The sequence below is a fragment of the Equus asinus genome, chromosome 7, assembly GCF_041296235.1.
Source record: "Equus asinus isolate D_3611 breed Donkey chromosome 7, EquAss-T2T_v2, whole genome shotgun sequence".
Taxonomy (NCBI): Eukaryota; Metazoa; Chordata; class Mammalia; order Perissodactyla; family Equidae; genus Equus; species Equus asinus.
The window spans coordinates 79865174-79892905 of record NC_091796.1 but is presented as its reverse complement, the minus strand read 5'-3'; the positions used below and the strand labels follow the sequence as shown (position 1 = coordinate 79892905).

At 36.4% G+C, this 27732-nt stretch overlaps 1 protein-coding gene across 10 annotated transcripts in view; it reads right to left on the bottom strand.

Moving 5' to 3' along the window:
• The window catches only part of PCNX1 (pecanex 1), a 170760-nt gene that overhangs the window by 124626 nt on the left and 18402 nt on the right, over positions 1–27732 (bottom strand). For all 10 annotated transcript variants that reach the window (XM_070513902.1, XM_070513900.1, XM_070513903.1 and 7 more), the window contains exons 2-3: positions 13804–14012; positions 3476–3581 (exon numbers count right to left, since the gene is read on the bottom strand). In XM_070513902.1, the coding sequence (XP_070370003.1) occupies positions 3476–3581; positions 13804–14012 (315 nt within the window). The remainder of the gene's footprint in view (positions 1–3475; positions 3582–13803; positions 14013–27732) is intronic.

Genomic DNA, 27732 nt, shown 5'->3' with positions numbered 1-27732 from the left:
CTGCTCGAGGTGCATGCCTTAGTTCTGTCAACGAATGCACGGGCGAGGTTGCTGGAGCGCTCAGGGAAAGATTCTTTCATGTCTGAGGAGAAGACGACCAAGGACAACTTCTCTGCCCCACACTGTTGCCTGCTTCGTACTTTTCAGCATGATCATGACTGAAGCTGCTGTGTTCACTCTGCAATCCTGAGGGAAAGCCAAAAACTATGGAATTGCCAACCCAGAGCCCTAACCTTATCGAGCTACTAAACAAATGCCACACAACTACCTCCAGAATTAGGTGATAAACAAACTCTTATTTCTTTAAGTCAACTTAATTAGTTGAGTCCCATTATTTGCTGACAAAAGCATTCTTAATGGATACAGTGAGTGGTTATATTTTATTCTTTGTGCTTTTCTGTATTATTAAAGTTTATCCCCCCAAATATAAAAGGGTTGTGACTATTTACATGTGAAACTACAGGGGATTGAGAATACAAACTACACTACATCCAAATAAAAGAATGCAACACATTCCCCAAAATGTCACTCTAGAAAAACACTCAATGACATTAACGTTCCAGATACATTCAGTAAAGAGAACCAAGTTCTAACCAGCATGCACACTATAACCCACTTTGTTAAAAAAGGGTTTTGACTATGACTACGATTTCTATTTTCTTCTTTCCCTCACTTGCTAATTTTCTAAAAGTGAACGCAGTTAGAAAAGGAAAAAAATTATGAAAAAAGTGGTATCTTCATGCACTTAGAAGTGAAGTTTTTTACTTAACTAGTTTGCATAAACCAAAATGGCCCAGGTGTTTCTTCTCTTTGATAAATGCCATAGGAAGGCTCCAGGAAGGATTATGGATGTCAGAGAAAAAAAATTTCTTCCAGTCAAAGAACAATCAACCAAGGCCACCTCCTCCACGAAGCCCAGCCCCCCTCTATGTGGAAACAATTATTTTCTCCTCCGAAATCATTAGCCCTTTTTCTGTACCATTTCTGTGGCCATTATTACACTGTATCTTATATTTCCTTGGTAATATATATCTGATTTATAACTTTGGTTACTTACAGCACATCTACTATGAAATTACAAATGCTTTGAGGGTAAGATCCTCTCTCCACCCCAGACAAATAAATTGCCTTGAATACAATCAGGCACTAAAATATTTGAAGTAAGACAAGCAACAAGAAGAAAGAGAGGGAGGCAAGGGACACTAAAAAAAGGGGGGTAAAAAGAAAGGGAAGGGAAATGGAGAATAGAAGATGGAAGAAGGGTAAAGGTGGCAAGAAGGAAAGAACGACAATGACTAAGACAGAGCCACTACGTTCAAGGAGCTCACTACCTAGTACAGCAGACATTTACATACACAACTACCATCCTGTGTAGTGAGTGCTACCTAATAAAATATGCACAAGAAACATGGTCTGTCTATATTGGTAATATCTCTACCAATTTACAAAAAGCCTAACTCTACTTCTTTCACTTCAATTTCCCTAAAGGGTAACAATAATTACGTCAACCATTTCTTTTGTCATAAACAGGAGAAAACAAACACCAAAATCCAAGCAGCATAACCGCCTCCAATATTTGCCCATTTTTATTCAAGAGTTAATCTTGTAAGGAAAACCAAATTAGGTATGCTGTGCATTTACATGCAGACATGCTCCAAACAGATTCAGGATGGGACTCCATCCCTAAAACAAGCAGGGCAAGTTCCAATAGACATGAAGTCAAGCGGAGAGTGACCAAAGGTAGATGGCCACTGCCGTCCCTTTCACCTGTCCTACTGAAAACATGAAAAGTTTCAGCTCTCCAAAAGACTGTGGAAAAACGTAGGCTACTCCTGGGGGTCATCTAACACTGCCGACATTTGTCACTAAGAAGAAAGGCCAGGGTCAATTAAGAATACATAATATGCAGCCATATTTAAGGACTAAGTCATTTCATTATACAAAAAAAAGACTGAAAAAGCACAAGACCAACAAAAACAGCATCAAGGATAGTAACACTTCTCTTCAAACTGGCACTGTAAAAACTGAAACTTAAAAAGTATCAACCTAATTAAAATGTCACAGCCCTTCTCCACAATGTTCTTTCCTTTTTTTTCTTTTAACTCCAACATTTCCCACTCTATCTGCTTGTCATGGAAAGAAGACAAATTTAAGGACCTGTTTGTTCTATACTATATTCAATCAAAACTAAAATTGTTACCAAAAATACATCCAATTAAAGTTTAAATCATGAAATGCAATTCAAATAGGAGCAAGTCTTCTATCAAAATATATCAGGAAACAAGACCTTACTCAAGATTTTGATTCATAGAATATGGTGTTTTTTCTAACAGCATTCTTAGATAGTATAGGACTAACAACGTGCAATGGTAGAATACTGTGGCACAGGGTCCAGAGAATTAGGTCTGCTAATTATCCATTTGTTAAATGTGCCAGGTCTGATTCTACCTCTAAAGCTTTATTATCTATATAGAAAAGATAATTAGCAATCATTAACTGAAAGTCAACCATGCACAACGTAGTATAGTAGTGGAGAAAAGAGGAAAATTACTCTGTAGAGCCTTATAAACTGCCACACATCATCATACACCAAAAACTAAGTGCTAAATAAATAACATAAATAAGTGCTCCACCTGCAAGAGAAAGGGGCCGTACCACAAGGTCTTTGAAAATCTCGAGGCACAGGGATATATAATGAAAGGGCTAACATAATGACCACAAAAACCCAGAGTTATCAACAGTTCTACTATGAGAAGATCTCTGAAGTTTCTCGCTAAATTTACTCTTTTATGCTTATATAATTTTACTCTAGCTACAGGAGTCATTTGCTGAGATGGCACGCAGGAGTAACTGGGACTTTGGTTAGTGTGGAAGACCTTTAGCATGAAGAGGAAACGCGGCAGCGAAGGCGCAGCTGAGATTAGACAGAATGGGAGCACAGCAGGCTTCGGCCAAGTTTTGAGATAATACTTTCAGAGTTGTTATTTTAAGTTAAAAGTAAAAGTTACACAGCAGAAAGACATTAAAATTGGCAAAAGGAGACCTGTCTTCTACTTCCACCTCTACCACTAACATCTTGAACACTGAGATTTTTGAGGAAGTTACTTCTTTTTTTTTGCCATCTTTTAAAACTAGGGCTACCCACAGACATCTACCCCTCTCCAAGGCAGAGAATGCGAAGGTCAACAGATGGTGCAGGGCAGAAGCTCCATTTCCTAAAGGCATTCACCACAACTGTCTTGATCAAAACTATCCCCAGGCAATAAGCATGTGGTGCACGCCCAGCAAAAGTCTACCTAATTGATGTGAAAATTCAGTTGAAAATAAGAATATTAATAAAATATTTAAATAAACAATAAAAAAATTATTAATCAGCAAGGTAAACCCAAACATCAACTAACACAGACAAGAGAATACAGGAGACCACCATCAGGAGAAAGGAAAAAAGTAAAATAAAATCGCATGGGTTCCCTACCTGGTTGCTTGGATCCAGGCCAGAGTAAGAATTTCTTGAACTGCAACCAACTGGGGGTGTTGCCTCTCGAATGAACTCAGACATTTCAATCCCTCCACCAGGATCACTGTTGGAAAAAATGAGAAAGAGTGTAACTGTCATTATTCTACAATCAATGGTTTTCTTTTTATTTTTTTAAATTATACTTTTTTCTATAAAAATAAGAGGTTCTCATTTTCTTTTTTTTTGAGGAAGATTAGCCCTGAGCTAACATCTGCCACCAATCCTCCTCTTTTGTTTTTTGCTGAGGAAGACTGGCCCTGAGCTAACATCCCTGCCCATCTTCCTCTGCTTTATATATGGGCCACCTGCCACAGCATGGTTTGACAAGCGTGCATATTTCCCCACCCAGGATCTCAACTGGCAAACCCTGGGCCACCAAAGTGGAACGTGCAAACTTAACCACTGTGCCACCAGGCCGGGCCCCCTCATTTTTTTCTTTTTTTGAGGAAGATTAGCCCTGAACTAACATTCGCCACCAATCCTCCTCTTTTTGCTGAGGAAGATTAGCCCTGAGCTAACATCTGTGCCCATCTTCCTCTATTTTATATGTGGGACATCTGCCCCAGCATGGCTTGATAAGTGGTGCATAGCTCCATGCCCAGGATCCAAACCAATGAACCCCAGGCCACCAAAGCAGAATGTGTGAACTTAACAGCTACATCAGTGGGCCATCCCGAGATTCTCAATTTTAATAGAATAGTAAAAAAACAAAAAATGATCATTCATTTGTAAGTCTGATAATTTGAACTAGTTTATCCACACCACTACTTGAAAATATTTAAAACTCTCCCAACCTGTCTAAACCCAACCCAACATTACAAACTGACCTTAATTACAATTATAGCATACTAGGCAGCACATATTTTATATGTGCCACAAAACCACTCTAGCAAAGAAATGATTTGCCTTTTGTTTCCCAAGAGCAAAGAGCCACTGGTGACTGTAAACGCAGAAAGCAATGTGATCTTCCACTGCCACTCTCCAAAAGCACAACCTGACGGCGCTGCGTGACACAATGACGAATACGCCAGAGAACAGCCGTCCTGGTCAAACTATTTGTATCTGTATTTTTGAAGTTAACAGCATTTAAGTGGGATACTAACTTGTTTTACAGAACTGGAAACCTAAGATTTTAGATTTGTGTGTATTGAGTTAGAAAGCTTAAGTTAAAAAAGTAAAATGATGTTATATAGTAACAACAGGTCTTAGAAAGACAAAAGAGAGCAAAGTACTAAGTCCAAAGAACTGAGGAAGTCCGCACACAATACTTAAAGACAGCAGGATCCCAAAATTAGAAAAAAGATCATACCAAATTTCAAAAACCTTAGAAAGTTTTATAACAACGTTCCTTAGAAACAAAACTTTTAGAACTCAGGCCCGAAAGTTATCATCATCCTATTTTTTGCCCAAAGTTTTCACTCATTCTACCTAGTATATACAAAATAAGTACTCAACAAATTTTTTAGCTATTATTATCAAGGATAAAACTCTAGTATATATGCTAGACATTACAGTGGAAATAAACTATCTTGCCATCCAGCATCTGATGCAACCTCCTGGTTAACAACAACAAAAAAAAACCAACCCCAAATTCTTCTGTGAACCACCTCATCCCAAACTCTCATATGGCTTTGGGTAATACTGATCCCACTCTCAGGTTTAGAGTTTGAGCTCAACTAGCCAAAGTCAATCAGCATGTCCTATTCTGCTGGTCACAGAGCTTAGTTCTAGAACAAGCACATGACCCAACCCAGGGTAGCATGAGTATTCTATTGTTGAGAGAGAAAATTTCTCTGTATCTGCTAGTCCTAATGCTGACAAGATGTAAGGCCTGGAGCTGCCGGAGCCATACTATAACCATAAAGGGAGAGTCTGTCTAAGAAGGCAACTAAAAGAAAAGAGCATAGCCTGTGAAGGGAACCAGGATCATGAAGTGATTATTTGAAACTGCACCTTGTCATTTTTGAAGACATCCCTTACACATAGACTTTTTAGTAATGTGAGCCATAAATTCCCTTAAGCCTGGTTGAATGGATTATTCTGACAGCTGCAATCAAAAGATATAGGCAAAATAGAATTTTCTTGCAAGTATACCTTTCATTTAAGTATTTCTCACAATAGCTATTTGAATTCTGGTGTGTTTTCATTATGAATGGTCTAATGAACTATCATGTCCCTGTTTGCTTAATGGGTTTCTAACTGTAGGCCACTGACTATAGTTAGCTAATGAATGTTCAATAAGGAAAATTAGTTTTCTAATTTGCTATCCATTTATAAAAATAAAACATACTGGAACTCAGTTACAAACGTGATGGCCAATTCAACATACAAATGTCCATGCATGAGAAAAGTAGAACACGTTCAAGTCTGTTATAGCTGTTTGGTGTTACATAGGATATACAGGCCAGAATGAGAAATATTTTTCCAATTTGGCAAAATCTTAACTGTATATATAGACAGCTATCACCACACTGAATCAGTGATGAGTAATAACCAGTAATATCACTGTTATCTCCACTGGAATGCATTCTGTAAGTCAGATTCCATGGAAATCAAAAGATGAAGAGCAAGATGGAGATTAAGGAATAAAATATTCAGCAGCAGAGAAAGGACAGAGAGCTCATCTTGCTTACTTTATATACGTCATCTTTACTGATATATAATTCACATACCATCCAATTCATCCATTTAAACTGTGCAATTCAATAGTTTTAGTATATTCATAGTTATGCAACCATCACCACAGTCACTTTCAGAACAGTTTTATCGTGACAAAAACAAATCCCTTTAGCTATTATCCCCCGACCCCTCCTAGCCCCCTCAGCCCTAAGCAGCCACTGGTCTACTTACTGTCTCTATAGATTTACCTATTCTGGATGTTTCACATAAATGGAATCATATAATACGTGGTCTTTTGTGACTGGCTTCTTTCACCTAGCATAATGTTTTCAAGATTCACCCATGCTGTAGCATGTATCAGTACTTCACACCTTTTTATGGCCAAATCATATTCCGTTGTATGGAGAGAACACACTTTGTTTATCAATTCATCGATTGATGGACCATGTTGCCTAGTTTTATACATCACTTCTGATAACAAGTGCAAATGATTACAATCTGAACATAAAGTTATTACTAATAACAAATAAAAGCAAATATTTACTAGGTACTTATTACATTCCAGTCACAGGAGTATGTGCTCTATTTGCATTTTCTTGTGAAATAGTCCCTTAAAATCTGTGATATATATATATATATATATCACTATCCTCATTTTACAGATGGAAAAATTGAAAACCAAAAGGTATAAAAACTTGCCTAAAGCCTCAGAGGAGTGAGCAACATAAACTGAGTCACCGGTATAAGGAGCTCAGGTGGGAAGGGAGGATACAAATAATGCTTACTCAGCACCCTAAATGTGTTATCATACCTATTCTTTTGCCCCACACTCCTGAATGTAGGTACTCATAACTAGTAAGGCCTGAGACAGGATGTGAACATCAGGTCTGTACAACTCTAAAGCCCACAGTCTAAGACACCATTACCGTCTTTCAACAAACAGGAACTGAAGCTCTCTTTACAGTTCAAAACCAAAAGTAAACAGAATCATCTAGAGCAGGGTATCTTAACCTCAGCACTGTGGACATTTTGGGCCACATAATTCTTTTTTTTTTTTCTTTTTCTTGAGGAAGATTAGCCCTGAACTAACTACTGCCAGTCCTCCTCCTTTTGCTGAGGAAGCCTGGCCCTGAGCTAACATTTGTGCCCATCTTCCTCTACTTTATATGTGGGATGCCTACCACAACACAGTGTGCCAAGCGGTGCCATGTCTGCACCCAGGATCCGAACCGGTGAACCCTGGGCCGCCGAGAAGTGGAACGTGCGCACTTAACCACTGCATGACTGGGCTGGTCCCTGGGCCACAGAATTCTTGACTGAGGGGGACCATCCTATGCATGGTAGGATGGTTAGCAGCATCCCTAACCTCTACCCACTAGATGCCAGTAGCACTCCCTGTGGTTGTGATAAGCAAAAATGTCTCCAAATATTGCCAAATGTCTCCTGGGGCCTAAAAATCACCCCGAGTTAAGAAACAATGATCTAGAACTAATGCTCAATGGCCAACATGGAATAGGAAGGAGGTATTAAGGGAGCAAAAAAGATGAAGGAAAAACTGGGCAGCTCCTTTAGCAGAAAAAAATCCTCTAGCAAAATTACTGTACCTCTTTCTTCTCTACAAATTCAAAAGTAGAACTTTGAGCCAGCTGTAGGTGTCCTAAATATATAAAATGACTAAGAATTTCCTTTATTAGCAAGACTCGCAGCAAGGGAGATTTCGGCACATACCTGGAAAGTATGGTAGTTTACAATTCTCACAGAAGAAAATGGACTACTGCAGTAAGCAATACACCAAATTCAGATGATCTCTACCTTTATGCCTTAATTTCCCCATCTGCTAAAAAAGAAAAAATAGCAGGCACAGGGACAGGCAGAGAAGCAGAAGGGGTCTAATCCAAATTATAAAGGAGACTTCTCAAACTAACGTGGATTATTAGTATCACTGACAGCTCAGGCTTTAATCAGAAACTTCACGGCACCATTACAGTACTAAATTTACAAATCTAATTGGGATGTTCACAAAAATACGAATAGATACAAACAAAGTCCCTATGCAGATTAAGTCACCTTCAGAAAATTTAGCCTAAAATTCACCTATATATAGTTGAAATGCATCCTTAATTTACAATATTGCAAGCATTACTGCCATGAGAAACAGAGAAAATATGGTCTGTCTCCAAAACATTTGTATTCAAATCCTAAAATTCAATGTACTAATTTCCTCCCCTGAAACATCAGAAATGTAATACAAACATCAATGACTTTGACTCTTTCTCTAAGATAAAGATTTAATAAGCATATCTGAACTGCTGTACCACAGCCAGTGAAAACCATAAGGCTCAAGCAGTCCTACTATACTCATTCAGCCATGCAACAAACTGACAGCTATAACATATCAAGCACAGTGACAGGCTCTGGAAATACAAATATTTATTTTCTTGTTCATTTCTTTTCCGCAGAAGCGAATGTGAGATTCACAAGTCAGAGGGTGGAGGAAAGGAGATGTTGAAAACAAAAATCTACAACAAAGATCTTATTTGATGGTGAAATGCAAAAACACTCTCTTTAAGAAAAAGACAAGGATGGATACCAATATTATTTCAATTTAGCCATGTGCTAGAAGTGACAGTCAATGAAAAAGTTAAACAGGAAGTATAAGGACTGGAAAAGAAGAAATTGTCATCATTTATAGAAAATCAGGAAATAACCTATAAAGTTGATCATTAATCAGGGGGTTTAAGATGCTGGATACAAAATAAACCGCTACATTTAAATGGAGAGAAACAGAAAAGGTAATTATAAAAAATTTTTCTAATAGGAGAAAAACCATAAAATAATTTGGCAAATTTAACAAAAGCAATGCAAGCCTTTTAATGGAGAAATGGTCAATTTCTTTGAAAGACATTAATGAAGACTAAGTAAATGAAGAGATTCAATATTTTAAAGATATCGATTCTCAGAAGAAGAGTCTACATATTCAATGTAATTAATTCCAACAAAAAAATCTAAATTCTTACAGACTTTGCCCAGCAAACCCCAAGATTTCTATCAAAGAGCAAAGAGCCAAGAATAGCAAGTCACTTCTGAAAAAGAACAAGGTAGGAGGTTTGCCCCGTCAGATATCAGAGTCATGTTATAGCTGTAGTATTGGGACAGTGTGGTAATGGCACAGGCACAGACAACTAGATCAACAGAACAGAGAGCCCAGAAACAAACCCGTTATACATGGAAACGATTTACGACAGAGTAAGCACCACACATTGCCAAGGAAAAGACGGTCTGTTCAACAAATACTGATTAAACCAGCCAATCATGAGGAAAAAACAAATCTTGAATACCCATCTGATGTCACAGATTAAAATAATTTCCAGTAGAATTGAAATTTGAAAAAAAGAAACATGAAACTTTAAAAATACAATATAGCAGAGTATCTTTCTGATCTCTGTGTAGGAAATAATTTCTTAAACAAGACACAAAACTGCTAATTACAAACAAAATAAATCATATATTAAATTTAGGAATGTATGATAATCATCAGAAAGCTTAAGAAAGCTAAGTGGCAAGCCACAAACTGGGAGATGTCTGTAATGTATATAACCAATAAAGGAGTAGTATTATGAATATATATTTAAAAAAACTTCTATTAATCAATAAGGAAAAGGCAATTCCAAAGAAAAATGAAACAAGACATGAATGGGCACTGGAAAGAACAGAAAACTTAAATAGACCACATATATATGATAAGACGCTAAATCTCATTAGTAATCAGAAAGGTTAACTGAAAGTCACAATGAGACACATATAACACTTACCTATTAAAACAGCAAATTTTTACAGGTTACCAATATCAAATATTGCTGAGGATATGGAACAATAAAGATTTTCACACACTAACGGAGAGAATATAAACTGGTACAATCATTTTGGCAACCAGCTTGCCAAATCTGTGAATTACCTAATGAAACTGAACATGAAAATACCCTATGAACCAGCTTATATACACTAGATATACATGCGTTCCAAGAGACATAAACGATACTGTGTTATCAGAGCAAAAAAACTAGAAATAATCTGAATGGCTATCAACAGAAGAATGGATAAACTGTAGTCTATTCTTACAGTGGTAGACTATGGAACAACAAATATGAATAAATGATAGCCACAAGAGTCAACATAGGTAAGCCTATAAAATACAAGCTTCTGTACAAAAAAGCCCCTCAGAGAGAAAAAGATACAGTGTGATTCTCATTAGGATGTCCTAAGGTAGACAAAATTAAATAATATATGTTTAGGAATATCTACAAAGAGTGGATAACAATAAAGAAGAGCAAGGGAATTATTAACACAAAATGCAAGATAGTGGTCACTCCTAAAGGGAAAAGAGTAGAATGAAAGGAGTAGGGGAAGGAGAGACGATGGCTTGCACTTGTAGGACGCCCTGTTTCTGAAGCTGTGTGGTGGGTAATTAAGTATTCACTTGAATATCACTCTCTAAATTATACATATAATTGATATACTGTTTGGAAATACATATATTTCACAATAAAAAATTTTTAAAACTAAAAGAAAACAGAAAACAATTCAGTAACAGAAGCAACTAAAAATAGATACAACATCCAGAAACACTAAGAGCTAATATTACTGAGTGGTTAGTATGTTATCAGGAATGGTTCTAAGTGCTTTACAAATGAGTTCATTTATTCTTTGTACTAACCCTATGAGACAGTACTATTACTTCATCATTCAGATGAAGAAGCCGAGGGATAAAAAGCTTCAGGAACTCCAAGGTCACATGATTGGGAAGTGACTCGAGCCCCAGCAGCGGAAGTGCGGTCTACATACTGCTTGCTGACCTCCTATATGAGGGGATGTACTTCCTAATAGAAATAGAGTAGACTTTAGAAATATGCAGAACCCATCAAAAAAAATCTGAAGTTTTATGAGATATTAGAGACAAGTGAATAAACGAATATACACACACCATGTCCCTGAATAAGACTCCCTATTTTAAAGTTTGAGTTCTCTCCAAATTTAATTATCATCAAAATTCTAATGAAATTTCGGAAAAGATAAGCATACAAGAGAACACCTCACAGAAAACTAAGTATATGCTAGAGACTAACCAAGATAATAGTGAAAGGAAAACATCGAAGAACTTATACTGCTAGGTATTAAGTGTAACAGAAAACCATAAAAACAGTACGGTATAAACAGAAAGACAGATCGACAGGGCAGAAAACAAAGCCCAGAAATGAACATAAGGATATATATGTACATATGGTACACAAAAAAGAAAGCATTTAAAATTATTGCGGGAAAAAACACATTATTTACTCAATGATGTTGGCACTAACAAAACCTAAAAAAAAAAAAGTTAGAGGGGCCTGCCTGGTGGCACAGTGGTTAAGTTCACATGTTCTGCTTCGGCAGCCCTGGGTTCACCAGTTCAGATCCAGGGTGCAGATCTAACACTGCTTGTCAAGCCATGCTGTGGCAGGCGTCCCACATAACAAAACAGAGGAAAATGGGCACAGATGTTAGCCCAGGACCAATCTTCCTCAGCAAAAAGAGGAGAACTGACAGCAAATGTTAGCTCAGGGCTAATCTCCTTCCAAAAATAAATAAATAAATAAATAAATGTACATATTTAAAAAGAAGTTAGAATATTTTCAGATTGACTACAATTTAAGAATAAAAAATAAAATGATAAAAATATTGAAAGTAGATACAGGTGAATATTTATATAATTTGGAGAAGAAAAAATTCTATACAACTTGATATCAAAAGCAGAACTAATAAACATTCATAGACTAGACCCATAAAAATAAATTGTGGCATACAAATATATAAATAAAATGCCATAAACTGAGGAAAAGTATTTGCTGCAAAAGAGTTAATATCCTTCATAAATAAATATCTTCTCCAAATCAATAGCAAAAAACTAACCATCAATAGAAAAATACACAATTCACAAAGTAACAAACATAAATGGCAACAACACAAGAAAAATACCTCCATTTCACTAGTAATCCAAAAACTGAAAAATTAAACAAGATATCTACCAGTTTGTGAAAATACTAAATACTCAGCATTGCTAAAAGTGCAAAAAAAGAAGCCCTCAAACTGCTGGTCACAGTAATTAAAAGGTAAAAATCCTTGGAAATTGGCAACATATATTGAAAAACTTAAAAATGGGTATAGTTTTCTAGTAATTCTACTTCTGCTACGTTGATTAAAAATTTAGTCATTTAAAATTTAAACATCACAGTGATCGAATATTTAAATTTAAATTTGACAATAACTGAAATAACTAAAAACAAGATAAATTATGGTATGTCTACAGAATGGAATACTGTGCACGCATTAAAAATAATATCACAGAAAAAAACGTTTTCCCTACTTCAAATATTCCGAGTACCTATCAGTGCCAGACACTGTTTTAAAACATGGGAATATAACACTTTATAAGAAAAACAAGGCCCCTGCCTTCAAGAAGTTTACAAATGCAAACAAAGGATTAAGTAAGATAATTTCAGATACCAATTAATGCTATGAACAAAATTATTACAAGGGTAAAGTATCTGTTCAATGAACAAACAGGGTAATCAAGTTAGGGATGGAGAAAATGTAACTAAAAAAGGATAAACAAAGGCTTTCAATGTACTGGAAAATATACAGAAACATAACCTGTCTTAACAGATGAGTACCCACTTTTCGTTACATTATTTCTACGTTGCTACCTGCAATATTTCACGTTGTACGGAGTGGAAGCGTGGTGCAGTGGTAACGGCCGGAGCCTGGCTGCCTGGATGACCTGACGCTTCTCCCCTGTCCGCACGTACAGCTTCCACGTCTGGACGTCAGGCTAACAACAGCACCCACCTCACAGAAGTGTTGTGAGGACTGAATGAGCTTATTTATGTCAAGTGCTCATATAGTAACTGTTTTTCAAATGTTGTATTAGTGGTATCTGTTATTTCTATAAAGTCACCAACTTTTGACTATAAAAAAGTAAATCCCTGTCAAAAAGAGAAAGTGGGTGAGGGCCAGGTAATGTGACAGAATGTGACTGAGAGCAGTAGGGGGAATACCTGAGCTGGAACCTGAAAGAAAGCCTCCAGGAGGAGGTGACCCACCGAGCGGAACCCTAAGAAGTCAGTCAGGCGAAGACACAGGGAGGAAGAGCTACGTTTCTAAGGTGAGAATATAAAATTGAAAAATATTTACAATAGATTAAACAAAAAATGTAGATTACAAATGTCAAGTAAAATGTTATCACAATTTGCTTAAGATATACTTACATTTTATTTATATGTATAAATAAAATATAAATGCTAAGATTTATAAGCCATGCTTTATTATTTCTTTAAACTGTCTTTTGTTGGTTTTGATGTTTGGTGTAAGTAACTACTATACAATTATATATAACTGTCATTGTTCTAACACATTATTTAGTAATAAGGCCAAGTATAGTGATTTAATCCCCAAGACATGCCAGTTAGCTTTGCTGTGACCTAATGTGACAATCTGTACTTGTCACCCTATCTATAGTGGTAGGATCCACCATTTAAAACCACATAAACAGAACAGACACAACACAGTAACACCATCATTGTACACATGCAAGATCTACGTCATTACAAACTGAGGGACATGGGTTTTCTCACCTTGGTCCATTGCTGTCTTTTCTCCTAGTTGAAGAGTTGCCTTGTTCTGCTTTGGCTCGCTGATCTGTGAACTCGTTTGCGTTCCTATCTACAATTTCTCCAGCATCAAGTGCTCTGTGGAGTCGATAGTTGACCATCTTCAGAACAATGAAAACAGCAGCTATCACAGGACAATAAACTGCTACTATAATCATGGAAGAAGGAAGGGCCTTTAAGAGAAAAAACATAAAGATAAGCATTTTAAAACATTTTATATTTTATTCAATTAGAGAAATATGTAACTAAAACAGTAAACATGAACATTTCACACATAAAGCAACAACTATGTTACTAGCACTAAGTTGTAAAAGTATAAGACAGCGCTGTTCAGTACAGTAGCCCCTAGCTAGATGGGCCTACTGAGCACCTGCAACGCCGTCAGTCTGAATTGAGATGCGCACTAAGAATAAAGTAACACTGGATTGTGAAGACTCAGTATGAAAAAAAGAACGAAAAAATCTCAATAATTTTTACATTGATTACGTGTTGAAATAACATTTAGATTATACTGGGTTAAATAAAACATATTATTAAAATTAACTTCATCTGTTTCTTTTTGTGTATTTTTAATACGGCCACTAGAAAATTTTAAATTACATATGTGGCTGGTATTACATTTCCATTGGACAGCACTGATATAAAGTCAACGCCAAAAAAGCTTATAATACAATTGGAGATCTAAGGTATCACATTACATAATAAGTGAATAAGACAGGGTTGTGATCCAAACATACATAACTCCTGTTTATGTGCTCTCTGTAACTTTTATAAGGATATAAACATTCTTTGTGTTCTAGAAAATTGCAAGTTAAAACTGTCAGGAGAATAACTTTAGACTTGTGACTGTAAAACCAGATAAGACATGGGAGACATGAAAAATGCAAACAGATTTTAAAATACTTAAAAATTTTAGTCTGCCAAATAAAAAGAATAAAAGAATAGAGAACAGAATCAGGCAATAAATAGACTAATTGAAATATCCTGGGCTGAGACTGCAGACCCATCAGACTTGAGGATTCGGTGATGTGGACTTGAGTCCCAGGGCTTGGAGACCACCTCACTTGGAAGGCATGGCCTCAGAGTCACTGTTGGCAGAGACCATAAAACTAGGCTCAACCTGGGCTGGCCTGGTGGCACAGCGGCTAAGTGCACACGTTCTGCTTTGGCGGCCCGCGGTTCGCTGGTTCAGATCCAGGCAAGCCATGCTGTGGTAGGCGTCCCACATATAAAGTAGAGGAAGATGAGCACAGATGTTATCTCAGGGCCAGTCTTCCTCAGCAAAAAGAGGGGGATTGGCAGGAGATGTTAGTTCAGGGCTAATCTTCCTCAAAAAACAAAAACAAAAAAAACCCCTAGGCTCAACTTATGTCTACTTTCATGAAAAAAAATCAATCTGGATGTCCATACTCCAGATTCTGCAAGTCTCATAAGACTAAACCTCAGGCATCTGAGAACATGGCTCCAAATCTCCTTGGAAAGGTAACCTCAAACTGCTTGAGATGACAAAATTGAAAATGTCCTGGCACACAAGGCAGATTTAGAACACAGATGATACAAGTTAAAAAAAAAAAGTTGTTTGGGAGGCAGAGAGAGCGAAAGAGTGTGGGCTGGAATTGGAAGGGGCGAAAAAAGGTAAATCAAGCCCACAGTTTAATACCTTCAAGCTGGGTGTGGGCATAATAGGTAAGTATCTGGTGTTCTACATACTTGGATTAAGAAGAAGCCCTTCATATTAGTGGATCTAAAAAATCAAACCTGTGATTCCAATTTTAAATGTTAATGAATAACTGATTTAGGCTTATAATTTTAAGTTGAAAAATGGATTTAAAATTTTACAAAAATCCATAAATATCAGGTTTAGAAGAGTTAAGCACTTGGAAAGATTGTCAGATAATTTAAGTACTTAAAAATGAATGCTAAATTTATAAATGCAATTAAATTAAAGGGATCTTAGGCTATATAAAAAAACCAAACTTCTTAAAAACGACTGTTAAAATGTGTTCAATTTGTAAAGAGTTGAATTTAAAATTCTAAGTTGTTTAATTTACAGCGTGAACAAATCTAACATTCACTGCAAAAAAAAAAAGTGCCCTGAATAAACTTTTCAGAGTAGAAAACACACAAACATACTCAAATTGACAAAAATTTCATAGACACACACATAAACAGACATACTGCTTAGAGTATTTACAACAGTTCTGCATGACGCTGGTTACCATATTTGTTCACATAAGAACTAAAATTCCTGGAGATGGTTTAGTTCAACACCCTCATTTCCAGACAGGAAACTGAGACCTCCTAACTTTGAATGACTTAGCTAGGATCACTCATCTCAACAACATCTTAATGACAAAAGTAAGCAAGGTCTCACATGCCTGTGTCACTGCATGTTTTACTACATACCGCAATACCAATCCCATTTTCAAACGTAAAATGTCAATGAAAAATGAGTCAGAGTTCCCTCATTATCCACCACAGTCCACATTAAGATTAAAACGATTCATTATATTAATTAAGTGGATACACAGAGAACAACTTCACTATTATTATTCCAAGTGGCAGACAAATTCAATGGAAATGTTAATGGTCCCTCCAAATGGGAAAAGATAAAAGAGACGACTAAATATTGAATGGCTACCATATTTGCCTCTACAAAAAGAATCAAAGATTATGAATGCTTAATGCAGATCTAAATAAACTCTTTCTAGCTACTATTATATTGCTAAGAGTAATAGATAACTGAATGTAAAACTACACTAAAATGTGCAAGATCTATAAAGTACAAAATTTCTTTCTTTAAGACACTGAACATCGAAAAGACTGAAAACAAAATAAATACTTAAGTGACCATTTCATAGCGGAAACCAGTATCAGATGATTAAAACTTGAATTTTCTACTCAAACTACAAAAGTGACCCACTTATTTCACACTATGTGGTTTAAATGCTGAAGCCCTGCCAGTGGTTGTGCTGAGGTTTCTAGCGACAGAGGACGGCTGTGCCGTTTCTCTTTTCCCAAAGAGGGTAAAGTGCACGGACACACCTTGCGCTGTTCCGTGACTCCGATTAAACTTGTTCTCTACTTGCATTACTTCATGGGACTCTCAGCTGATCCCAGCGCAGCTGACAATATTGGTATTGCTCATAAATGGATCCTAAACCCTCCCTGTAACTTTGCTTCACTAATATTATAAGAAAATTTTAAATGGTTTCAGTGGTCTCCTGAAATCAAACACCAAAAACCTAGAAACCAGTTAGGTCACCTATGCTTCAGTGGTATGGATTATATACCAAAAGGGCAAACCAAGTGGTATTTACTATTTGCTTTTAAATGTTATTAAATTAGATATATCAATACTGTGTTTTCAAAGAAAGATTTTCAGAGACACTCAGAATCCTATCTATCAACAAGCAACATCTGATGGGAAAGTAGGTTTTTTTCTGAAGAAAAAACTTTTATAAAATAAAATTGTTTACCTTTCTGTTAAAAATAATTTTTGTATCCCATTCAACCATCCAATTCTAAATTAAAACATTTACTTTGAATTGTTTTGGCAAGTACTTATGGTTAATTATGTTTCACAACAATGATTTAAAAAGTTACTAGTATTTCCAAAAGGACGTATTTCATCTTTGAAAGTTATAATATTTCATTGTAGATGTCATCCTCAAGTTAATGCTGATGCAACCAAGCACATTAACTGCCCTCTGGTAAGAAAAGTCGATCTATTTTATCTTCACGTAAACATCCATCTCTACTTATAAATTGCTTTAATAAAAAGGCTGGTTTTCCTTCTTTCCAAGGACATCACAGACAGTGCACAGTAGAGAACGAAGGTGGGGCAATACTGGTTACCACAAGGCCCTCACTAAATAACCAGAAAGGTAACAGCATTGCAAGCTCAAGATAAAGGCCTGCAGAGTCATCACAGGCTCAAGTCCTCTTCTTATATGGCTTACACATCTATCTTACACATCTTATGCATCAAAGGTCACGACATTAAAACAGACAAGCTGGATATTTTTCTGTTCTATTATGCTATGAGACGTTAACTTCTTGATTTTTGAGATTTGCTTCTTATGTAGTCATACTCTAGTATTCAGACCAGTTCAGTCAGAAATCAGCAGTCTGTAACTTGAAGGTTAACCAAATGGCAGACATCACCCACAACTGAGGCCAAGGCTGTGAAAAACTTTTTTTAACAAATCCCTTAAAATAGCCATCATTAATGCTAGAGATCATGTATGCTTGTTTTTTCCACTATTGCAACTACCTCATTATTTAAGGCAATGTTTATGAAACTTTCGGCACCACAGCCTTAATGGGCATTCAAGCAAACATGTGAACTGTATATTTTAAGTAAAGATTCATCACATCTTAATTTCTTAAACTGACAGATGGATTAAAGACTTTAACGTAAAGAGCAAAACTTTAAGACTTTTAGAAGAAATATAAAAGAATATCTTTACGATTTTAGAATGGAAGATTATTTTAAAGCATGATTCTCAAAGCACAGACTATAAAGGGCTGATGAATTAAAATTAAGGACTTCTGTTTATTAAGAGACACTATAAATTAACTGAAAAGAGAAGCTACAAACCAGGAGACACATTAAAACACATATTACTATATATATGTATATATTTAGATATGTATGTGTATATACATAATATAAAGAATTAATATATTATAAAGAATTTCTTGGAAATCAATAACAAAGAGGCAAAAAAACCCAATGAAAATAAAGGACAACAGACAGATCTCACACAGGAAAGGAAATATAAATAGCCAATGGAAACACGTCCACCTTCATCAGTAATAAGAAAAATACAAATAAATAAAACCACAACAAAATATCATTTAACATCCATATCCATGGAAAAAAATTAAGGAAACAGACAAAAATTAAGTACAGAGAAACAGAACTCTTATAAACTGCAGATAGAAATATAAATCAATAGATACATCACCCAAGCTTCAGCCATTCTTCTCATAAACACAAAACTGAGGGAAACTCTCGTACATGCAGCACTACAGGATTTTTACAAAGAAAATGGGGGGGAAACGCAAGTGAAAATCAACAGGAAAATGGAAAACATAGACTACCAAAGGAATATGACAGTGAAAATTATGGTTACAGGCAGCAACATAAACTATACAAATACACTATGTATTATACTCTAAATGTAAACTTATGCTTTACTGTATTTTCTTCATTTCCTGGTAATGAGTATGTACTTCTTTTATAATTAGGAAAAAAAAGCTAAAATTTTAATAGTGATAAAAAGGCTTTCATATGAGAAAAAAGGTATATTCGCTTTCATCTTTTACAAAGACATCATCTATATTCATCTCAATAATGGATGAGTTGGCAATAGGTCAAGTTCCACATCAAGGCAGTTTCTCACCCCATTCCTTATTTGCAAAAAGTTAAAAAAAAAATCTTAACAATTACACATCCCTGTGAATGGCAGGAAGTGTTAATGGCCGCCAGACAGCTCTAGATATTCAGATCAAATATAGACCCCAAAACTGTGATAATCCTTACCAAGAACTGCATTAGATACTTTTAATAAGATCGTCCCTCTTTAAGAGTTAGATGGCTAGAAATGCAAATCAAAACTACAATGAAATATCACCACATAACCATTAGGACAGCTACTGTCAATGAAAAAATTAAATAAATAAAAAGGAAGGAAAAACCAGAAAATAACAAGTGTTGGCAAGGATGTGGAGCAATTGAAACCTTTGTGCACTAATGATGGGAATGTAAAATGGTACAATCCTCTGTGAAAACAGTATAGCAGTTCCTCAAAAAATTAAAAATAGAATTATCACATGACCTAGCAATCCCACTTCTGGGTATTTATCCAAAAGAATTAGAAGCAGGATCGCAGAGATATTTGCACACCCATGTTCACAGCAGCATTATGCACAATAGCCAAGAGGTGAAAGCAATGCAAATGTCCATCAGTGGATGAATGGATAGACAAAATGTGGCCTATGCATATAACGGAATATTACTCAGCCTTAAAAAGGAAGGAAATCCTGTCACATGCTACAATATGGATGAACCTTGAGGGCACTATGCTAAGTGAAATAAGTCAGTCACAAAAGGACAAAATACTGGATGATTCCATTTATATGAGGTATCTAAAGCAGTCAAATTCGCAGAAATAGAAAGCACGACGGCAGTTGTCACAGGGGCTGGCGGGAGGGAGAAATGAGGAATTGTTAAATGAGTAGAGTTTCAGTTTTGCAGGAGGAAAAAGTTGTGGATTGCAAAACAATGTGAATATACTTAACACTACTGAACAGTATGCTTAAAATGTGTTAAAGTGCTAACTTTTATGTTATGTGCTTTTCACTACAACTTAAAAAAAAGTGAAATGGATATTTCACTTTGTCTTCTCTCCAGTGAGGAAAGAAAATCAAATATTGAGAAACAAACTGAGAGACTAAGCCATTTATACCAGTTTAGTCTTCTTAAATTCCTAGTTTCTCCTTACCATAAATTGTGATATTTCAGCCAGGAGTGATAGCTTCAAGCTATTCAAGATGCCAAATATATTTCTGACAGAACTCTTGAGAAAGCCACTTGGAATCACAGAAATGGTCATACTAGAATTATCACAGTCACGATGTAACCTTCTTATCTTACAGTTCATTTCAAAAACTCAAGTGAGGGGGCTGGCCTGGTGGCACAGAGGTTAAGCGCGCTCATTCCACTTCGGTGGCCTGAGGTTTGCCAGTTCGGATCCCGGGCGTGGACATGGCACCACTTGGCACGCCGTGCTGTAGTAGGCATCCCACATATAAAGTAGAGGAAGATGGACACGGATGTTAGCTCAGGGCCAGTCTTCCTCAGCGAAAAGAGGAGGATTGGCAGGAGATGTTAGCTCAGGGCTAATCTTCCTCAAAACAAAAACAAAAACAAACTCAAGTGAACAATTCTCCCCTGTGGCTAGCAGATAAAGTTTCATGACAGACAACTAACCAGGGACTAGGAGGCAGAGGGCCTGTCAATACTATAAAGGAAAATTTTTAAAGAAACACAAACATGAAAACTGTATCTCACTTTCTCTCTAAAAAAGCAGATTAACTGTAGGGGAATCATACAAAGTAAAAAGAAAAAATTAGGTTAGCCTTTCAAAATACATATAGATACCCAGAAGGTCACATTTCTACATAATATCTCCTTAAATTAGACATTTTTCCTCAAAATGTTTAGCTAGAAATTTATAACTAATAAATACAATTGTCCTTCTCCTGAGGCCTTTCTGTGCTGCCTTATGATACCCTATAGTTCAATATCCAGTTATAAGAAAAAATGGAGTAATAGTTTTGTTTCCAAGTTCAAAACACTAAATTCATTCAGATCCTTCTTTTCAAGTGCATGCTTCTCTCCTTGTGTGATTTAGGATCTTTAAAAGTAGTTGGTTCTTCTAGTGAGCTAAAAGGGAAACAACCACTAGCACATTTAGAAAGAAAAACTGAACTTAAATTTCTCTTAGCTTTAGAGTTCCGTCTGCTCTGCCGATCTGTTGTAGAAAAGGGACTAAAAACTAAATGATAGCAAAAAAGGTGTCTGGTGCGTGAAGAAAAAAATGAGCAGAATTTAAAAGCAGTATGCCTTATGCCCCAGGCAGGGCGAAAAACCCACAGACACTAACCCTGCCCTAAATTATAAATCCCATCCATCAATAGTATCTGGACTAACTTTTCTTAACACTTTTTCAGAAGAAAAACTAGAACGGTTTTAACACCAAGGAGTGCTGCCTTCTTCCCATAGTCTGCCCCCAAATCAGTCAGTCCTATGGCTATTTTCGATGGGTACAAATGACGGATGGGGAGAATTATTTTTTGTAAAGCTCTACTGAGATAGCCAACTGGCCCTGGGTTCTAGCTTTTCTACCAGCATACCTGAAGCTGGAGGGAATACCTGTACTTACTCGTCCTAATGGAAGATGCCTTTTGGCTTATTCACAAAAGGGATAAATGGATAAGCTAATTCTGACATTGTGCAGAATTCAGTTCCATATCTGTACCACCTTTCATTTCTGGCAGACAGAGAGAATGTTGGGGGAAAAGGGGAGAAGGGCTTAGTAACCATATATTGCCCCTAAGTTATAGAAAATGACTGTTAATTAGGGGTAAGGGGGGAGGTTAGATCAGAAAGAAAATGACTGTTTTTAAGTCTTACAGTTTTCATATGCAGGCTGCCCCAGAGGACTCAGAAAAGGCCCTCGCCTCACATCACAAGCACGGCCCTAGGGACTCGGCCTCTTGCCACAATCTCCTTCGGGGGTTAGGGTAAAGCATTCCAGGTAGATGTTTCCTTTCAGAGGATGGGGTTGCAGGGGAAAAGGAGAAAAGTACTCCGAATGCTGAGACCCAGGCAAACTCTCTCATAGGAAAAAAAAAAATATATATATGTGTGTGTGTATATATATATATAAAATTTTCCATAAATCCAACTACACAAAAGAGTCAAATTTATTTCAGAGGGCCAGCTGGGAACCTCCCTAACAAACTCAGAATACATTTTCTCCAAAGGCAACTGGTTTATAAGTGAACTTAATCCTACTCAAATTTCTGCAGAAGTTTGAATTTTATCTACATAATAAATATTCTAATACAAATAGAATCACTAAAAATACTAGATATTACCTTTATCTGCTTATATTTGCATCTTATATTCACGTCATTCTAAAACATATATTTGTATTTACATTTTTAGCTATAGTAGAATGCTCTTCTTAGGGAGGCAACATTCAAAATTTATTACATATTACCCAGCTGAAAAGGGGCCACAGTAATATAGTACATACAATTCATCATCAACATAGATGTACTAGGAGATGGAGATGGGCAGCTTAAAACACATAAGACAGGATTATACACTTTCAAGAATTTTCCCATACTTTTATTTTTCCCAGCAAGAAAACAAACGCTTTTAGACAATTTGAATCTATAAATTTTGGTGAAAGTTAATGTATTTATAGCTAAAATGTTATGTAAAACATATTTATATATACTATTTTTCTACTCTCCTATTTCATGAAACAATTTTGTTCAATACACTCACATATATCTCTAGCAACAGAGCGCTCATCATCACAAAAGCCATTATGAGTTATCTAACAGAGGCTTACATAGCACATCAACATCATTTCAGGACAGATCGTTTCTACCGTTTAAGTTACAATACTTTTGGAATGTACATATCATCCTGTTATTGGAAATTCTGTTTATCACGATACCACTTGCATTTCATCAAAACAACTGTTCTTTTTTCATTCATCTCATAAACGCATATTCCTAGCTCCATAACCTAATAACATATTGCTTTTAACTTAATTTTTACTAATTTATTATCTTGACATTTAACACTTGCAAATTATGAAGTTATAACCTTAGCAACAGTTATTATATTGATGTTAAATTTTTTACGACTTTTTAAAAAACCAAGCCAGTGTTGTCGAAAACATAATAATGCAATTTGGGGAAAAAGTAACTGAGCAAGCAGCAGGTAACATAAGAGACTTTTTAATGACCCAGATAATATGGTGACTCTGCTGAGGGATAGCTGGGGGAGGGGAATCTAGCCTTATATTAAAGTATATATACCAATACAGCGGACTAGAGATAGAATGAAACGAAACAAGAACAAGACAGTCAGGGGAAAGACTCAAGTATACTTGAAGAGCAGAGCTTTCCCTCAGCTTCCATAACCATCTTCAGATTAGTACAGACAACAAATGGGAGGCAAAAGTCAACTGTCACATAATTCCAAAAGGGTATCCAAACAATTCCTGTCTAGAAGAATTTGTCAATAAACATAGCACATTGAAGCTCTGAAAATTTATCAAAAATGAAGGTAACAAAGAGGTAGGCCCCCAAATACGACTACCCCACAATCTAAATTATATAGATGGAATGAGTGATTCACAAGAATCCCTTCCAAAACTAATCCATCCTATCCTTTATGCTGAAATGGTTTTCTAATGAGATTAAAGTACCTATTCCCAGGCTAGCAAGCAGTAGCCAATCTAAAGTGTAATAAAAAAATAACTGATAGGAAATTATAATTGGTTTTTAAAATATGTCAGAATAGCAAATAAAAACAGAAAGGTAGAGATATTTATGCATCTAAAATAAAGAGACTGGTACAGATTCATCTTTCAATATTATATAGATGGCATTTTCTGAGACTGGACTCTCTTAGCAAAAACTTCCCCAAATGAAAGCATAAGAACATAACTTGAGAGGCATCAATGTTATGATTTACATAGGCTTTTTTTTTTTCTTAAGATTGGCACCTCAGCTAACATCTGTTACCAATCTTTTTTTTCCCCTTCTTTTCCCCAAAGTCCCCCAGTACACAGTTTTATATTCCAGTTGTGAGTGCCTCTGGATGTGCCATGCAGGACGCTACCTCAGCATGGCCTGATGAGCAGTGCCATGTGTACTGTGTACGCCCAGGATCTGAACCGATGAAACCCTGGGCCACCGAAGCAGAGCATGTGAACTTAACCACTCGGTAACAGGACCAGCCCCCATATGTTTTTCTTTTTTCTTTCTTTTTTTTTTTTTTTTTTTGGTGAGGAAGATTGTCCCTGAGCTAACATCTGTGCCCAATCTTCCTCTATTTTGTATGTGGGACGCCGCCACAGCATGGCTTGATGAGCAGTGTGTAGGTCCACACCTGGGATCTGAACCCACAGACCCTAGGCTGCTGAAGCACAGCACATGAACTTAACCACTGTGCCACTGGGCCAGCTCGCATATATTTTTCTGAGTAAACCTAAACATCCTGGACAGACAGTGGGCTATCCTACACTAACAAGTATTTTGATTACTCTCTCCCTTTGGAAATTAGTAATGTGACTTTTCGGTGTATGAATCACTCTTTTATTAATCAATCTAAGTAAATTCAAGTAATTTGATAAAAAACAACTCAGTAAATTGATAAAAACAATTCATCTAAATGGTAAATAAAAGGACCAGGAAGCTGTCTCATAAAACCCAACTTAAATAGCTTGATCTATTTCTTTATTCCATTTGTTTCTGATATATTCTATTGAAACAATTTTTCAGGATTCATCACAAGTGAAAACAGGAATTCACTAACAAAGCTCTGTCAACATGACTCGAATTCTGAAGAACAGCACCTAGCTTATTATCTTTTTACTGTACCTCACACAATGCCAGTTCAGGATATATTCAGTGAGATTATTTTATAAGCCAATACATATAAAATAATGGGATTCTTCCTGCACTTACTAACCATACTCCTATAGATATAGTATACAAGCACAAAATTAATAATAATAGCTCAAATTTAAGGCTTAAAAATCAAAATAATTTAATTCAATAACAAAAATATTAAGTCAAAGGACAAAACCATGAGGATCAAGTATAAATAATTTAAAATAAAATATTAATACACAGAAAAACATCTCATTTTCAAAAGTTACTGGTTGATTGCATTTTTACGTTTCACTAAAATTCAGTGGCATAAATTGCAAGCTGAGATCCTAACATGAGAATCAGCAAGATTTACAAAAGTATATTAGCTCTCCTAAGTATATTAACAGAACCCATACATCATTTTTGCCCTGAGCTCACTCAATTTGCTTGAAACAGAATGACAGTATTGCATGCTGTATAATCCACTTCTACCTTTAAAAGTAAATGTGAAAATTAGGTAATGCATTACATACTAGATTTAAGGTGAGGTAAATATGAAAGATGTGTAACAGAAAAAAAGAATAAAGGAGAGTATAGCATGTCTTACGACCACCATTTCCTGATTTCCCATAAAGGCAACTCTGACACACTTAACTCAGTGAGTAACACTTTATTCATTCATTCAACATATACTTATTTAACACCTGTTAAGTCCCAGATACTCTCCTAAGGAATGCTAATACTGCAACAAACAAGATCCCTTCTCTCCTTGAGCTTCTTAGAAGAATGAACAATTTCGTGTTTTCCCAAGCACCAGGGGCTTTAAATGGATTATCTCACCATAGCCCTTTGAAGAAAGTACTGCTGTTCATTTTACAGATATGAAAACTGAGGCTATGAAGTCATACGCCACGTAGTAGAAAAAGGATTTATATCTAGTCTGACTTCAGTGGTTAAGACTTGTTTTTAACCACTACACTAGACAGTCTCCCTCCAAGGCAGTGTTTCTCAACTTTTTTCTTTTTCATCCTCCTAAGAAGCCTTTTTAGACATTTTTTTCCTCATCACTCCCTGTGAAATAATAGAAAACACATATATATTGGTTTCTGACCCTACTTCCTGGCATAGAGCTCCTAAAATTCTTGGAATGTTCTAAGTGATAAGAGCAAGAGGAGCATCTTTTGTTCTAATATTTGATCTTCACTCTGGTTCCTGACACCTACATTCCTTGGAATTTCCTGGGTGATAGAATGTCTTTTGTTCTAATGACGTAACTCTTGGTGGGCTCCCGGATGGGGGCTGATAACCAGAAAGACAAAGCAATCATTAGAAGCTTGGAATTTTCAACCTCACTCCCCATTCTCCAGAGAGGGAAGAAGGGCTGAAAATGGAGTTAATAATTGATCATGCCTACGTGATGAAGCTACTATAAAGATCCCAATAGTATGGGGTTCAGAGAGTTTCCAGGGTGGTGAACAGGTGGAGGACCTGGAGAGTTGGCACACTCAGAGAGGGCATGGAAGCTCTGCACCCCTTCCCACATACCTTGGCCTCTGCATCCCTTCCAGTTGGATGTTCCTCTGTATCCTTTATCATATCCTTTTATAATAAACTGGTAAACAGTAAGTAAACTATTTTCCGGAGTTCTCTGAGCCACTCTAGCAACTTAATCAAAGCTGAGGATGGGGTCATGGGAACCTCTGATTTATAGCTAATTAGTCATAAGCACAGGTGACAACCTGAACTTGTGATTGACATCTGAATGGGGGGGCAGTCTTGGGGGACTGAGCCCTTAACCTGTGGGATCTAACGCTATCTCTAGGTAGACAGTGTCAGAAGTGAATTAAACTGTAGGACAGTTGTTGTCTCAGAGAACCGCTTGGTGTGGGGAAAACCCCCCACACATTTAGTGTCAGAAGTGTTCTAAGTGTGGTAGCAGTATGAGAGAAAAAGAAAAACACATAAAAATGTAGGTTTTCTAAACACTCTCCCTCATGAAACTTTACCACCACAGATACACTGTATATCTGTATGTACTGTATGTGCACCTGTACTTTATACATAAAAAGATTTTTTCACCACCACCATCACCCCCTCAAGAACTAATTTTCACCCCCTTGAGGGTGACATCACATCCACTGAGAACGCAGACTCTAGAGCAAAGTCTCTCAGCCCCAGCACTGTTGACACTTTGGGGCAGAAAATTGTGCTGTAGGTGGCTGTCCTACACATTATAGGATGTTTAGCACCATCCCTAGCCTGTATGCTCTAGAAACCAACAGCACCACTATGCCAAAGTTAGGTTAAAATCTCCCAAAAAAAGTTTCTATCTGTACAGAGATGCAGCTAAGTAGTAACAATTGCTTCTCTTGCTGCTATTTACATATTCACAAGGACTACTATTCCAGGTTCTGTTCATAAAAAACTGGAATGGACAGGATATAAGCAGCCTGCAAATGCTGCATCTCTGTAGCTGGAGTGAAGGAGCATGTGTAACAGCAAAAGTGGCAAGAAGGAAATAGTATTTTATATAAACACAGCAGGGCAAGAACCCCACATAAAACAATAAGTGAAAGGACATTAAATTTTAATAAAATCCATTTATAATACATGCCACAGAACAAGGCTAACTAACCCCTCCCTCCAAAATGATGAGACAAACTGTCTCACTTTAAGTATATGCGAGGACCATAATGA